At 39.7% G+C, this 15885-nt stretch overlaps 1 protein-coding gene across 4 annotated transcripts in view; it reads right to left on the bottom strand.

Annotated features, from left to right (window-relative positions):
* Window positions 1-15885, bottom strand: part of LOC308396772 (dystrobrevin beta-like) — a 48613-nt gene that overhangs the window by 11389 nt on the left and 21339 nt on the right. For 3 of the 4 annotated variants that reach the window (XM_080882323.1, XM_080882324.1, XM_080882322.1), the window contains 9 exons: window positions 13622-13746; window positions 11103-11174; window positions 7275-7352; window positions 5522-5606; window positions 5315-5394; window positions 4733-4846; window positions 2217-2313; window positions 1887-1907; window positions 550-703 (listed from right to left, as the gene is read on the bottom strand). In XM_080882323.1, the coding sequence (XP_080738449.1) occupies window positions 550-703; window positions 1887-1907; window positions 2217-2313; window positions 4733-4846; window positions 5315-5394; window positions 5522-5606; window positions 7275-7352; window positions 11103-11174; window positions 13622-13746 (826 nt within the window). The remainder of the gene's footprint in view (window positions 1-549; window positions 704-1886; window positions 1908-2216; window positions 2314-4732; window positions 4847-5314; window positions 5395-5521; window positions 5607-7274; window positions 7353-11102; window positions 11175-13621; window positions 13747-15885) is intronic. The other variant, XM_080882325.1, reaches the window with a different exon arrangement.

Raw genomic sequence — 15885 nt, 5'->3', positions numbered from 1 at the left:
ACGGTGAACTGTTAATCAGGTGAGACTAATCCAAAACACAGCCTGGAAACTACTGTTTGTGCCTGTAGCTGACAAGAGGTTCAATAAATAAATGTGGTAAACACAGCTGGAATTACGACGTAACAATCCTGACGAGCATTAAAACTGGCAATATTTTTTTAAGCGCTACCGTGAGGCATCCATTTCCACGTCGTGCTTTTAGAAAAGCAGCTAAGCAGAGTATGTTCTCAAGCATGCACTACTTCATATGATTCAAAGTCTTAACAGGGAATTTGTAGAGCTGCTCAGACATGCAGTGAAACCACATGCAAGGCTTTTCGGCCCAGACCAAAATCCTAGCAGAAGCTTCCCTCAAACAGCTGAAAAAAGTGTTTTTAGACCTGAAAATGCTTCACTCAAAACATCAGACCCACTGTACTTTGTCTCAGCCGTCTAACTAAACAAAAACTCCCTCAAACATAAGCCTTTAATATCAAAGAAGGCAAACTACAAGACTCTTTTTTTTTTTTTTTTTTTAAGGTTGCCATGTGGGAGAGAAATGAGTCCTACCTTGAGCAAAAGCCTCTTGTACATCACCTCCCACCCCAGCGAGGGAGTCCTGAGGAGGATACATGTGTGCCTGGGAGGGTACAGCACCTACAGAGCGGACGGCTGACGGGCTCGGCCGAGAGGGAGAGGAATGAGAAGAGCCGGCTGCCTGCGCCTACAAGATGAGAGGAGTTATCAGAGCTGGTTAATGTTACTTCGAGAAGGTTTTAGATTACAAGATCACACCTTTTGCATTTTGCTTGAATATACGTCCAGTGTGTGGACTTATCTAACTTAACCTTTTAGTTTGGATAACAATTAATTACTAGAACCAGCTGACATGGCTTGGGCATCTGAACAGGATGCCTCCAGGCACGTCCCAGGTGACCTGCTTAAGCTTGATTTAGACTTCTGCGGTAAATCTACGTTCTAACCGGAAACCAGTTTTAACCCTACATCACAACCTTCCGCACCATTCAAGTCATTTGAATGGCATGAGGTCGCGTCGACCCAAAATATAGTAATATTTCTCAGGAGGTGAAGGTCAGGTTATGGCATAGGATTAAACAGAGTTTCCAGGTACGTCGTAAGTTAGGACGTAGATTGCCTATAAGTGGCATAAAATAGAAGAAGTTAATTATTAACTTAAACGACGAGGATGAAAACGAGACCAGAGTATTACAAAAACAGGCACACTTAGAAATGGATGGTTCAGGTTAAAAACCAGGCTTTGCTTGACTGGAGTCATCACAAACACACTCACTCTAACGTCACTGTGTTTCCAGAGTTGTTCACTTGCTTTGTGTTAGCATGTTGCCTGTGCAAGTGCTTGCAAAGAGTCATGAGTCACCTTAGCGGCTGTTGTTTCTGGTGTGATTGTAGTTTGCACTTTACCATGACACTCTGGGCCTTTTTATGCGCTGAAAATAAAAGTAACGTCCAAATCGCTGCTCATCCGCTCAGCTATTTTCCTCCCTGCACATGAACTGAAGTCAGCTGATTGTTGTGCAAGTGTGCAGGAAAAGGGAGTGTTTTGGTTTCTTTTCTGTCGTGAAGAGGTTTTCAATCTTTGCTCACCTCCTGCCCTACTTTCCGTGATTTTTTTTCCTCTTCCCCGAAATGACTTTAAAGTTTAAAGACTGGGTTTGTGTGGCGGAAGCATCGTGACAGGGATCGCCAGAAAAATAACTGCAGTGATGCACATGGAGAGCGCTCTGAAGGCGCGATCAGCCACATTTAAATCATGTACAGGCCTGTTTTTGATTTGACTTTTTGATTGCATGTGATATTTCAGGTGACTAATAAGGACTGAATCCCACAGTTACTTCAGTGTTTCCAACAAAAAGGTATGGACTTACTGCCTGTCGCTGTTCCTCATCCTACAGGGACCACAACATGGGCAGCCGGAAAACAAAGAGGGCGGAAAAGAAGAATGGAAAACAAGAGGTCAGACACAATGAGAGCCAGAAAAGTCATAGAGGAAGAAACATCAGAGGGGAAAATGAGGCTTGTTACTGCAAGGACAGAAAGAGGGGGGTTTGAGGAGCAAGGGAGGCTTTGCCCTCTAGTGTGAGAAAATACAAACTGCTGGAGATTTAAATCAGTGTGTGTGTGTGTGTGTGTGTGTGTGTGTGTGTGTGTGTGTGTGTGTGTGTGTGTGTGTGTGTGTGTGTGTGTGTGTGTGTCACCTTGAGCAGCTTCATCAGTCCTTCCAGCTGCACCATCAGCTCCCTCCTGCTCTCCTGCAGCGACGACATCCTCTGCTCCAGTTCGTCTTTCCTCTGTCTGGAACACGAACACACACACACACACACACACACACACACACACACACACACACACACACACACACACACACACACACACACACACACACACACACACATACATTACAAAGGCTTGCTGAAGACAGGAGCTGGAGTAAAAATAGATTTAAGTCCCAAAATGTGGAGAAGATCAGAAATGCAACATGGAAGAAAAACAAGAGATTAGATTCACAGTCCTGAAGTGCTAAAACAATCTGCAGAAGCAGCTGTGTGATGAGGTTAATAAATAGATGAATAAGAGAGGAGAGATGTTATTGAAGAGCATGTAGGAGAGCCTTTCCAGGGAAAAAACCAGCTAGATTACGTGAACTTTTAGTCAGAAATCCTCAATGTTTTGTAAGATGGCAGGGAGAGAAACACCAAGTCTGTTTGAGGACTTCAAATTAAGATGAATATATACACAAAAGTGCACTCAAAATACTGATAAAATGCTCTGCAGCAGCAGGGCTTTCTGGAAACAAAGCTTTAACAGCAGGCATAGAGTTTAACATTCACAATCTTTTCCCACCAAACAGTATGCGGTCTGGATGAGACATTAAAGCGAAAGCAGAGCTCGTCTTTCTTTCCTGGCTTCCCTTCACGTGGCAAGATAAATGAGTAAATAAACAAATGAAAACAAGAGTCTGACTCATTCAGTAAATAGAGTTTTGTTTTATTGTTATCCCAGAGTAACGCTTTACCCGCAAGCTAGCCAACAAGTTCGCCAACAACCTCAGAAACGCCACTTTATCTGTATTATTTAAGATATAGCTTAGCAGTTTTCTCCAGTAACAATATCTAGCTCTGAGTCTGTAGCGGAAACACGAAAGAGATTACGAAGACAGTAATATTACTGATTACAGGCTTGTTAAGACATGAAGATGGGTACCAAATTAACTCTAGTTGGACATAGCTGGTGTGGTCAACCATTTATTCATTAAGTCCTGTCCTGAAGAGCATTTTCACCGCTGTCATTATGAACAAGGGGTGGTTGTGACTGAACCGGAGGACCCTGCGACAGTCTAAAGCGTGCCCTACCTTACCCTCCTTTTTGACTAACGGATACCATAATTTACAGAATGATCACCACGGTGCATTCAGTAAGACTGGAAACTAGTGACTCATAAAACCAGACCAAGGGCAAGAGGGAAAATTGCTGGCAGATTCACTTTGCACTGGGTGACATTTTCTTCTTTTTTTTTTAACCCTAATCTCATCCTGTAACAGCTGGAATAGCCTCCAGCTCCCTGTGACCCGAACTGGAAAAAAGATTACGAAAGAAGATGGAGAATTCTGAAAAATTGGCCATCAGAAAGAATGCAGGTTTTCAGTAAGAGGAAACACTAGAAAAAGCACTATGTTAACTTCACTGCAAGACTACCTCATACTATTTTAAATTTGGAGAGATTTTACCTCATTTGGAATCATGGCCACCAGGAGGAAGTAGAAAACCCCAGACAAACAGAAACAAAATAGAAAAGATGGGCTCTTCGGTGCTGAATCTGAAAAATGTTTACTCTACTGCCGCCATGTGGCTGTTTTATCAGGTATGTTAGCGTGAAAACTGGAATAAAAACTAAAAATCTAATATAACAGCTCTGTTTCACACTTTAAAATATACACTTTTAAAATATTCGACCGTGGTTCAGGGGGTTGGGAAACTCATCTTGTAACCGGAAGGTTGCTGGTTCAATCCCCTGCTCTGTCTGTCTCGGTCGTTGTGTCCTTGGGCAAGACACTTCACCTATCGCCTACTGGTGTTGGCCAGAGGGGCCGATGGCGCGATATGACAGCCTCTCTTCTGTCAGTCTGCCCCAGGGCAGCTGTGGCTGCAACTGTAGCTGCCTCCACCAGTGTGTGAATGTGAGAGTGAATGAATAATGGAATTGTAAGGTTCACGATAAGCGCTACATCTATATGCAATCTATTACTATTATTATTATTATTACATATTTAAATTTCCATAACATGCTGGAAAAAATGCCTGACTAACATCTTTCAGGGCAGAAATGTTATCGTTTACGTCAAAGCCAGGCAGTTTCCATCACTTTCAAGTTCCTCTCCTCTGCTTGAAGGACTTGTTTTTACTGAAAACCGCAATAAGTGCGTTGGAAGGGATTCCTTCTTTGGTGTTTTTGTGAACTCCACCATCTGTTGGTACCATCTGCCATAAAGAACTCTCCCTCTGCGCCACAGAGCAACACGGCAAGTTTTCTCGCCAATTCTGACCGCGGCGGTGTGGCAAAATCCGGAAACTATAGCGCAGCGAGCGAAAAAGCGATTGTTTGTGAAACATATTTTCTGTGGGTGTGACTGACAAAGTTAAAAGATGTACATTTTAACTATTATATGTATATTTTCTGTACAGAAACAGCAGGTCTCAAAGGAACTGCGTTCACCTGAGCAGACGGAGCTCGGCCAGCAGAGTCGGGTTGGTGCTGCTCTTCTCCGGGCTGGTCTGGCACGCTGCGTCATGCTCTGCACGGAGACGTTTGATCTCTGCCAAGATCTCTCTGGGAAATGAAAATCACACGGGTCAGCTGAAGCCTGATACCACAGTATTTTAGGAATGAACAGCCTGTAAATAAGCGGGGCAAGATGGCGAACTTCAGCAGGCTTTAGAGGAATCTTTTTTTGTAATGATGCACAAGTTTAATTTAGAGAGTAAAAAACAAACAAGCTAACAGCCAGACCACAGATGTTCACACAAACAGTGCTTTTATTGTGAAAGAACAAACTGTAAAAACTGATCATGCCCCCTTTAAAGTAATTACTTGGTAACGGTTAATCAAATATACGACCACAAACCATTCAGCTTCTTTCTGTCACTTTTTATTGATTTCGCTCTCATATATTAACCTTATATCTTTAAATAATTACATCTTTTTTTATTTGTATATTTTATGAGACCTTAAGCTCGAAAGTTTTTCCCCCCCCAACAAGTTAAATTCTCCACCTCGCTCCTGTTCACATATTTCTACCTGTTTTTAGACTCCAGCTGAGCAATGAGCTCCCTCTTCTGTTTGTTCGCGTCAAAGTTGATGCTCCGCGTCGGGATCACCTAAAACACAAGCAAACGGTTGATGGGTTTCATGTACAAACCAGAACAAGATCCCCGTGTAGTCGGAGCATATGCATGCATATGCACTATTAAAGTTAAAGGCTTAGAGGAGATGCGCTCGACTCACTCCTGTGCCTTCGGTCTCTGCCAGTCGTGTGGTGTAGCGAGCGATCAGTTTGTGCTCGTCGTCTTGCCTGCTGGGGCTGTCAACACTGAAACACAGGAAATCTCTAATTTACTGAGTCTAGTGTAAAACTGTATTTAAACCAGCAAAGAGCATGACGCATGAATTTAATGCAGGTAAATATGATCACTTTTAAGTTTTCAGAAATAACCCATTTAAGTACATAAATGTGGTAAAATCTGTGTCTCTCTGCATCTCTTTATCTCTCAGAAAATACTTTTAGGAAAACACCTCTTTTCACCATCTGTGTAAGAATGAAATGCTCTGAACACAGACAGGAAAAAAACTACAGAGTTTGTAGCTAAGCATGGCTCAGAGGGTGAGGACACCCAATTTTTCAGGAAGCATTGGAGGAAGCACAATTAACGGGGCAAATTTTTAACTAATAAGTATCACCAGTAAACGTCCCCAGGTGATTACTTACACCAAGACTGTACATCCTGATGTGGGGACATTTTGGCTTTTTAGCACCATATACATCATTCTGCTCTATAAAGTGTTTTATACTTTGTTAAACAAGCATTTTATTGGTTGTACTGTAAAATAAACCTAGTGTCCGCATATGAGGACCTTTTTTAATTAACTGCTTTCTGCTGGGTTAAATTAAGATAGCTCCCAGATCAGGTTTTATATTATAGTTTGCTGATGCATTATATCATTAAACAAGCATATATTTGCATAACAGTACATAAAATAGCTTTTTCTGCCTGTGGTGTCTCACCTTATTTTGTAAACATGTAAAAGCAATTTAATATTTTTCATAACACTGTTAGCAGGTTAATGTATGAATGAGCACTCAACACTTAACCATTTGCCGTGTGCGTGTGTGTCAGATTATTTATTTTAAAGCAGGCAATGTTTTTCTTGTGTTGAAAAAAATCCTCAGAGCTAAAACAGAAGACTACAGGAAGAAGGAAGCTTTTGCTCCTTCTGGTTTCTGAATTTAAAAAATAAATGAATTACTTCATAATTTTATTTGGTCTGTATTTTATAATGCCAGAGACACACTTCCAAGACTGCTAATTGTCCTTTAACGGAAATATTAGGCCGATATTAAACACTTCTGCATTATTCCTGATTCTCCTAGATAATATTCTATATTTTGAATTGACCCCATCTCTGAACTGAGGCCCGATATCTATTTTATTTAGCCCACACTCCTGGTTTAATTAGTGCTTCTCACCTGTTAGGATTAGTACTAATGCTTGTTTTTGTACTTTGTTAATGTTTTATAACAATGACTTATTGCATTATTGTGAAGCACTTTGGTCTGCCTTTGGTTTTAAATGTGCTATATAAATAAAATTGTATTGTATTGATATTTTAAAAATGTATCTGTGTGTTGTTTCCAATGTAAGGCAGTCATAACTGTAATTTTCTTGTATTGCAGTATTAAAAAAAAAAAAAAAAAAAAAAAAAAAAATCCAAAACAGGATTTTATTGTAGATTAGAAAAGTTATTACAAAACCTGGGCAAATGGAAATCATCATTATTACAGGAAAACAAACTGAATTAAAAGCTAAGAAGTAACACATTAATTTAACAGGTTATTCTGTAGCTGCAGATTTCTCTCTTCATAAGAACTATAGCAAACTACAGTATTACACTTGGCTTCAGCTAAACTGTGCAGCACGGTGCCCTCCTCCTTACTGCCTCCCTGACTCCTTTACGTAACCACCCCTCCCTCCCTTCTCACCGCGGGCTGCCCTGGAGGCGATTCACATACGCAGCGATCAGAGCATGCTCCTCGTTCATTCGCTGAGCCGCTGCCAAGCTGGACGGACACAAAACAGACGCAGAGTAATCAGCCAGCATCAGATAACAGTCTGTCTTACAGGAATTACATCAGTTTAACTTCAAGTCAACACAAAATCTCTCTTAATAAATGTGCATATGAGTAAAAAGAAAGAATATTTTCATAACACCTGAAAAATGCATGTAGATTTTTATATGCAATGAATATCTTTTATTATTTCAATTATTCACTAACATGCAATGTTTCTTATTAGTTCATTTTTGGTCCATAAAATGCTAAAAGAAGTTCAGAAGAACCCAACGCACCAGAGTTTAAAGTGAGCCTTTTTTGCTTGTTCTGTCATATTAATCCAGTGCTGGATGCTCATATTAAACATGACTAATAATCATGAGGTCAGTGTATGTACAAGCCAGACATTCAGCCACCAGACAGCTTGAAAAGCTTCGTTTCACACAGTTTTTTTAACTACTGCAGCAGCTGGATAGCGTAGTCGTAAGACCCCCCATGCTAAAAACCAGCCCTGGAGCTGCGCGGCTATGTCTGCAGCCTGTCCGCAGTTCAGGACACAAGCATTTCACTGCATGTTCACAATGTTGCACTGTGTATGTGACAAATAAAGTTTGCATTTATTTATTTATACTGGCGATGTACGATGTCACAGAGGGGATAGCCCTAATATGGACGTCTCTCCTCTGCCTTTTAAAGCTGGTTGTGAGGGACAGCCAATCAGAAGAAAGTTGGATCAGTAAACATTGAATAAGGCTTAGTCTGAAGTGTGAATCACGCCTCTAACGGCACATTTTTCCACTGATTATTACTTAAATGGTAAATGGCCTGTATTTATATAGCGCTTTACTAGTCCCTAAGGACCCCAAAGCGCTTTACATATCCAGTCATCCACCCATTCACACACACATTCACACACTGGTGATGGCAAGCTACATTGTAGCCACAGCCACCCTGGGGCGCACTGACAGAGGCTTCTGTCAGAGGCTTCTTTGATTAACCTTATTAACCTCTGTGAACTCTTTTTTTCATACCAAATATTGATTCACTGTGGAGGCTCACCTTCATGTATACAAACCCAGAGAGGGTGGAGAAGCTAGCATTCCTAAATCTGCACCAACTTTTCCCTTCAGCTGTTTTTTTAAATAGCTTTGCATCCTTTAAGTTACCACTGTCCACTGTGTGATTGGTTTACGGTAGGGCTGAACGATATATCGCATTTGCGATAATATCGCGACATGATCAAGTGCAATTTTCTAACCGCAAAGGCTGCGATTATACTCTGGACATGTCCAAATTCATGGGCTGCATCCTCCTGAGGCCGCATTTGTAGACCGATTACGTCACAGCGACGCGCCGAAGGCTGTCCAAATTCGTAGACTCCTCCGAATGTAGCCGACAAATGCGTCCTCCTTTTCCCCGAATTTGAAGGATGGGTCGGGTGTGTCCTTCGTGGCCTACCATATCCCAGAAGTCATAGCGCGGCCCAGCCAAACTCCAGTTTCCAGCAATGGCGGCCGCTACTAAGTTTTAAAATTACTCATACTAATCTTTCTGGGTCACAAAATAAACTTTTAACATATTTTCAGGCGAGAAAGTAGTTGTGTAAACATCAAATATCTGCTCGGTTTATCAAGATATCCCATATTTGCAAAAGTGCTTCGACGTTTTCAGAGGCGTCTGCTACCCACCAGCTCGACAGCTAGCCGGGAGCTCGAGGGTTACTGATGCGGCCGAGAACGGCACAACTCCCGGCACATCATTTTCAGATCACCGCGGAGTTTCGCTGCTCGGGTTAAACGTAATATATAAGTCACTTAGACAACCTAAAAATGTTATTGTTGGGCTTTTTTCAGTGTTTTGTTTGTTCGTGAGTAAATCGGTTTGGCTGAGATTAAAGTTATTAGATTAGATAAAATAAAACTTTATTAATCCCCCGGGTGGGTTCCTCCTTGGTTTTCACACAGCTGACTAAACGTCAAACAGAAAACTTATTAAACAGAAGTGTGAGACAGTCGAGAATTTACACCAGTGTCTGGTTATATTTTAGATAGCAAGAAGCAGACGGCCGAGTTTATTAAACTCCACCGAGACAGCGGTGACGCTAATCAGAACTAGCCTTCTGATTCAGAAGGCTAGACCGTCCAATTTCACGCCTTTAAACTTTAAAGGCGTGTTTGTGTGTGTGTTTATACAATTGCTATTATGTTTGCACTTTATGTGTAATGTTACTGACTGCAGAGATCAGTAAGATGTGTGTATTTTTTATTTATTAGTTTTATTTATTTAATATTATTTTTTAATTGAATGACTGTCTAGTAGTTCACAGATGTCGAAAAACTGAGTGTGGTAAAGCCACTGATTTTGTTTATGTATATTTCTGCAATCTGCACATTGTACTGACTTTCATTTTAATGTTTACACCAGGGTTCCTTGTCAGCACTTTATGCTCAGATGTTTGTAAGCTAAAAATAAACTATTGTGTATGTTCAAATATACTGTTGTGATTGAAGAAGTTAAATAAAAATGTCAGTCATCAATTCATGCATCACCTCATGTCATCATAACAGAGGTCTGTCTTCCAGGAAAGAACAGTTTAAAATTAATGTAATATAGTATTGGCCATACTATATGATGTATTGCTTGTCTTTGTTTAATAATACAGAAGACAAAGACCTTAAAAAATAATCGCATATCGCATCGCAATCGCAATATTGGGGCAAAAAATCGCAATTAGATTATTTTCCATAATCGTTCAGCCCTAGTTTACGGTGTTCTCTCTCCCTTGTGTTTTGATCGATTCTTCCTTATTTGTGATAAGTTTTGTAAGCAATTATTTCTGTACTATTAAAATGTCTTTTGACTGGAGCAGTTTCGTGTAAAGAACGGAAATAAGGAGCTGCAAACGAGCATTAAAAACTATTAAATCATCTTTCCATCCATCTTTTTCCACTTATCCAATTCAGGGTTGTTGCGAGGCCGAGAGCCTATTCTTACTCTTACAGGACGAGAGACTTAAATACACAATTTTTTCATTACTTGCAAAATAATAACGGTCTAAAATCTTACAAGCTATGTAGTGGAGTACGTGTTTTGGTTTTAGACATACACCTGTATGGTGGTGTCAGAGATGGCTACTGTCGGCTTGCAGGAAACTTCACAAGAAATGTAATAAATGTAAAAGTAATGGAAAACTAAACTTTTCTTTTAACTTGCACTTAATTCAACAGCTCTTTCACAGTGTCAGATCAAAGACACTGCAGACTCCTTCACCTCTCCACCTGCTTCCTACTCTCACTAACCTATGACAGCATCGTTTTACTGGCGTCGAGTTGGGCTGAATCTCGTATTAGTTTTTATTCACCCACCACAAGCCCTTAAATCGCTGTGAAGAGTTCACATCTATTTTTAACTGCGTGCAAGTGAAGCGCTCATGCTATCGAGCCCTGTGTCACCAGTATAGACCCTCTGCTGTGTATCCACGCAGCTAAAAACAGCCTCTTTATTTCTGTTAACTCATGATTCCTTTAATGTGAAATTACTAATAGAACAACCTAGTAAGCTTTCACTTCACCCAGTTTGCCTCACACTTCAACTCGGAGCTGTGATTTATTGAAACAGCAGCTGGCCAACCAACTTGCCTGACACAGTGGTTAAGGTCTTTATTTGCCTTGAATATTAGAGAAATATTAGTTTAAACAGAAAAAAGAAACGAAGCCACAAGATTGCACACTTTTAATCAGCTCTAATGTCAGTCTTTACCTTTTCGAGGACTCGCGAGCTGATGAAGACAGCAGCATGGCTTCACTGGTGTTCCCAACGGGTCTCGATGGTCTGAACAGACAAACACAAACATGCGTTAGAGGCTTATTATCAACAGAGTTCACACGGAGGAAGGATAGCGACGTTAAATCATTAAACTGCCGAAGCCTGCCTATCAGAAAGCACGCATTCTTACGCTCCCATTCACACAGTCACACACTCTCACATGCTTTTGAGTGCATTCATGCAACAGTGAACTGTAAAAGGTCTGAGCAAACACAGACAGGCCAAAGATCAAACGAGGGAGAGAGAAAAGAAAGTAAGAGAGGGAAGTGGAGTGAGGGCACATCCAGAGGAAAATTTTAAAAAGACTATAAATAATCACATTTTTAAGTCTGAAATTGAAACTGCATTTAAAAAAAAAAAAAAAAAAAAAAGCATACTCACACCCGCGCTAAATTCAGCCTGTGTGTGCTGGCCTGAGTATGAGCCTAACGCCTGCAGGTCTGCAACGACCTGGTCGGCTTCAGTGTGGAAAATTAAACAATGCCGATACGCCACAGGGGGCGGAGCAACCGAAGCGTTTGGATATACAGAGGCGGGACTTTTGCTTGATTTACGTTATCTGAGTTTTCTAGGTAATGTAAAATTTTGTAGTTCGAATAGTTAGCTTTTAAGCTGTAGATGTTTCACTTCCTATTGTGAAAGTGTTTAAATGTTTAACTGTTAAACATTAACATCACGGCTACAAGAAAGCTTAATCTTTTTTGTTCTCTTTGTCTCTCACATCTAATGCGAGGAGGCCTCATAGTGAATATTCCTCCATAGCTTCAGTGACTTTAGAGGCACAAAGAGACAATAGTATCTGTACAGCCCAGCAGGCGTTTAACTTGGGCACAAAAAAATGAGCAAATCAAGGCTTTTTTGGAAATAAATTCAATGCAAAAAATCAAACAATCTTCTTTTTAAGCAATATGAACATTTTACACACTACAGAGGTCTATTTTACAGGGTAGATACACATGAATTCAATAATATGCAATCCAGTAATATTAACATTAATCATACAGTCATCATTTTTTTAGCTTTATTCACACAGATCTCCTGTAAGCCTATTATGTCAAATCTAGAATAAGTTTTAGAAATAGTTTAAAGGTCGTTAACGTTACCATCACACAGTTTAACTGGCACCAGGTTCAATACTTACAGTCCAAAATCATAACCAAACTATACAGGCACATCAATTAGATTGATTAGTAGTGAAGGGCTCTCAATATGGAAGCTCAAAAGCGCCAAAATAAACAAATGAATTGAAAATGTTAAACATACATGTATAGATTGGTTAACTGACACTTTTAATTTGCTTCTAAATTTACTAGATTTTGTATTAATTTTTTTATTTCTTTATTCCCATGTTTTAAATTTTCATTTTATTTAGTAACTTTATTTTCTATAAACATTTTTCCAACAATTTCTCTATTTTCTTTTTGTTTTTACTGTTCAACAACAGCAAAAAACTAATAAAAGTAAAAGCATTAATAACAACAACAATACTCATGAGAAGTCAAGCATCATTTCAACAGACACGTCAACCATACATACAACACTGTAAATCAATTATCCCATTTTCACCATCGTTTGAAGTCTTGTGCAAAAAAGACAAAGCTAAACAAAAAAAACCTTATCTTTAAAAGCTCAGAAAGGGTCAGATTAACAGAAATGTTTCCACTTTTTTGTAAAAATCAAGGGATTTATTTCGGACCAGGTAACTCCAGTGGGATGTGTTCCAATATCATCCCGTGCCATCTGAGTTTTACGAGAATAGTGCATTTTTCTTTGTGCAAAAATCAGAAGATTAAACCGCTTTCTGAGATTATTTTTTTGCATGCATGTATTTGGGAGACCAATGAGAAGTGACACCAAGTAAAGATCAATTGCGGTTCCTAAGATGTTCCTAATTTTAAAAAAAAAAACAGACTGATAAAAGGTGGTGTGTATGACTGACAGCATTTATTTTTTCTCCTGCATTTATGTAAAGCATGTAACAAGGTTAAGTTTACTTAACATATAGCTTTTTAGTGTGTATCTAATCTAAAATAATAAGGTCAGTACTGTCATACAGGCCAGTAAATGAATCAATTCATACAAAAGCAAATAAATATAGAAGCATATTATTATTATTATTATTATTTTAAATACTTTGATATTTTTGTTGGCACATGTAATGAAACTTATATACTTTGTTAGTTTTAGGCCTCCAGACCTTGAAACTATCACTGTAGGTTAAATTAACATTCTAATGAGGTGAACTGAGTGACAGGATAATTGGCACCAAAGGGGACATAATAGAATAGAATAGAATAGAAGCTGAATCCTTTTGTGCCTCACTGAGTAAGACCGCACTGATCTGACAGGAATAACCTGCATTATTAAAAAGCAGTTGTTGAAAATTTCAGTAACATTTAGCTTTTTGATATTTGGTGTAATAAATGTGTGAGTGCTGGGAGGTCATATCGTACATTATGTTGGCGAGGTTAAGGGTCCTCTCGGGTTCTTCTGGGTAAATTGGGTGTGGCGGCTCCCTAGACGACACGCATCCCAGAGTCCTGCTCAGGGCTCGACCGATCTTTGTCGCCGGTGACTTCTACACACAAAAACAAACACACAAGCATCAGTTTATGAACCCACACTGCATGAATGCAGTAGATGTGTGAAGCCCGTTTTAAAGAATCAACTTTAGCACTTATCGAAAACAGAGATACCTGCTAATTACTGCTAACTAAACTGCAGCACAGACGTAGTGAACAGACTGCTGCCCTTTAGCTAATCACTCACTTGTATATATGTACTCCCAGTTTCCCTTTGTTCACTGCCAGATCACTTTCTATTCTTTCCATTTAAGGCTTCTAGTGATTTCCATTGTTGTTGATCCTTCTCATGTTTCTTGTTATTATCTGTTGTGTTCACTTGTTATCTTCTCATGTATTGCCCTTGTACTGGTTTTGAGTTTCTGTAGTCTCCCAGGATTTGTGTATTTCCTGTCTATGATCTCTGCCTTTCTGGGTTAAAGATCTGGATTTATGGGCATTTATTCTGACTCTCTGTGTCCTGCTTTTGGGTCCTTCTCTGTCAGCCCTTACGCCACTTTGGTGCAATTTCTAGACTACCACAGTGCAGCTGTGCAACTTATTTGACAGATAATTTAATGAATCTCAAGGACTTGACTGTACGTGTGCATATTTAACCCTTCAAACGCCATTTTTTAACCTGAAAATGCACTGACACTTAACTCCTGAGCACAAATCTTAAAATCAGGCATCTGTTTTCCCATGAACCACATTCAGGTTGCTGCTGTTGGGTGTCTTTGTTAAAAATAAAGAAAGAAAAGGACATATACTGAGAATAAAATGAAGCACAAAGCCCAGTCCTACAGAAAATCACATGTAAATATATGTAAAGCCTGAGCTACAATGAGTATATAATGTTACATGATGACAGGCAGGAGCTGCACTAGTTAGAGGCTTTAGACCTAAAACTGAAACATTAACAAGAAAAATTATGCCAAAGACTTACTGATGAATAATTCAACAACTATATCTTCTTCTATTAATACATAATTTCTTCATTAAAACATTTATTCCTTCAGGCTAGAGCAACTTTTATTTAAATTATCCGATTCACTTCAAATAAATACATCATGCCTGAGTATGAAGCTATAAATATTTGGGTATGTATACACTTGCATTTAGCTACTGACCCTTTGCCCACAATTATCAAGGTGTGTTTACAATGTGTGCTTTTATTTTTGAACCCAATTACATTTCCCAGGAGGCTATGTGACTGGTTCAGGTTGTTTTATACCAGAATGAGGGTAGAGCGAGTACGGCTAGAACAGGGGAACAGTTTTAACACCTCAAATAACTTAAAAAAAACAAAACAATTTTTCTTTGCACGTGTGTACAAGCATCATCTTTGATTTTGAGAAATTCATAGCAGGTGAAGTGTGCACCTGAATGTTTCTTTCAAATTGAATAGATCCTTGTGTTTGTATCACTGAACTTAGAGCCTGGCAACTCCATATTCAAATTCCTTTTCCCACTAACCCTCTAACTACGTCTCCAAACTGCTCAACCTGAGCTGTCCCTCCGCTGTACTCATTTTCAATCGCGGTCACTCCAAATGAAAACCTGAACATCTTCAGCTCTGCTTCTTTATCAGTGCCACCATCTCCAAACCCTACATCGGATCAAGTCTCACTACCACCTTGTAAACCTTTCCTTTTCTTTTTGCTGCTATTATTCTGTCACAAATCAGCTCTGACACTCATGTTTTTACCCTGCCTGGACTTTTTCCTTCACCTCTCTTATGCACTGTCCATGTCTTTAGATGTTTGACCCCAGGTATTTAAACTCATCAACCTTCACTATTTCTACTAATTGCACATTCACCTTTTCCACCTGTCTCGCTCTCATTCACACATATTTCATTCCTCTTCTCTCCAAAGCATACCTCCACCTCTCCACCTGCTTCCTACTCTCACTACAGGTCGAAATGTTGTCTGCAAACATCATAGCCTGCAAACAACAAAGGGCTCAGAGTCGATAGCCAATGTAGTCCACTCCCACCCTGAACCCATCTGTCCCTCCGGTCTCACCACCGTCTCGCTGTCCTCATCCATGTCCTGCATCATCCTCGTCCCTCTCTGGCACTCCCGACTTCCTCACGTAGTACCATTTATTAACAATTTACATATTTAATAAATAATTGACAGGACACTGAGTGG

Source organism: Rhamphochromis sp. 'chilingali' (assembly GCF_963969265.1).
Source record: "Rhamphochromis sp. 'chilingali' genome assembly, chromosome: 5".
NCBI lineage: Eukaryota > Metazoa > Chordata > Actinopteri > Cichliformes > Cichlidae > Rhamphochromis > Rhamphochromis sp. 'chilingali'.
This window is presented reverse-complemented; position numbering and strand designations above follow the sequence as displayed.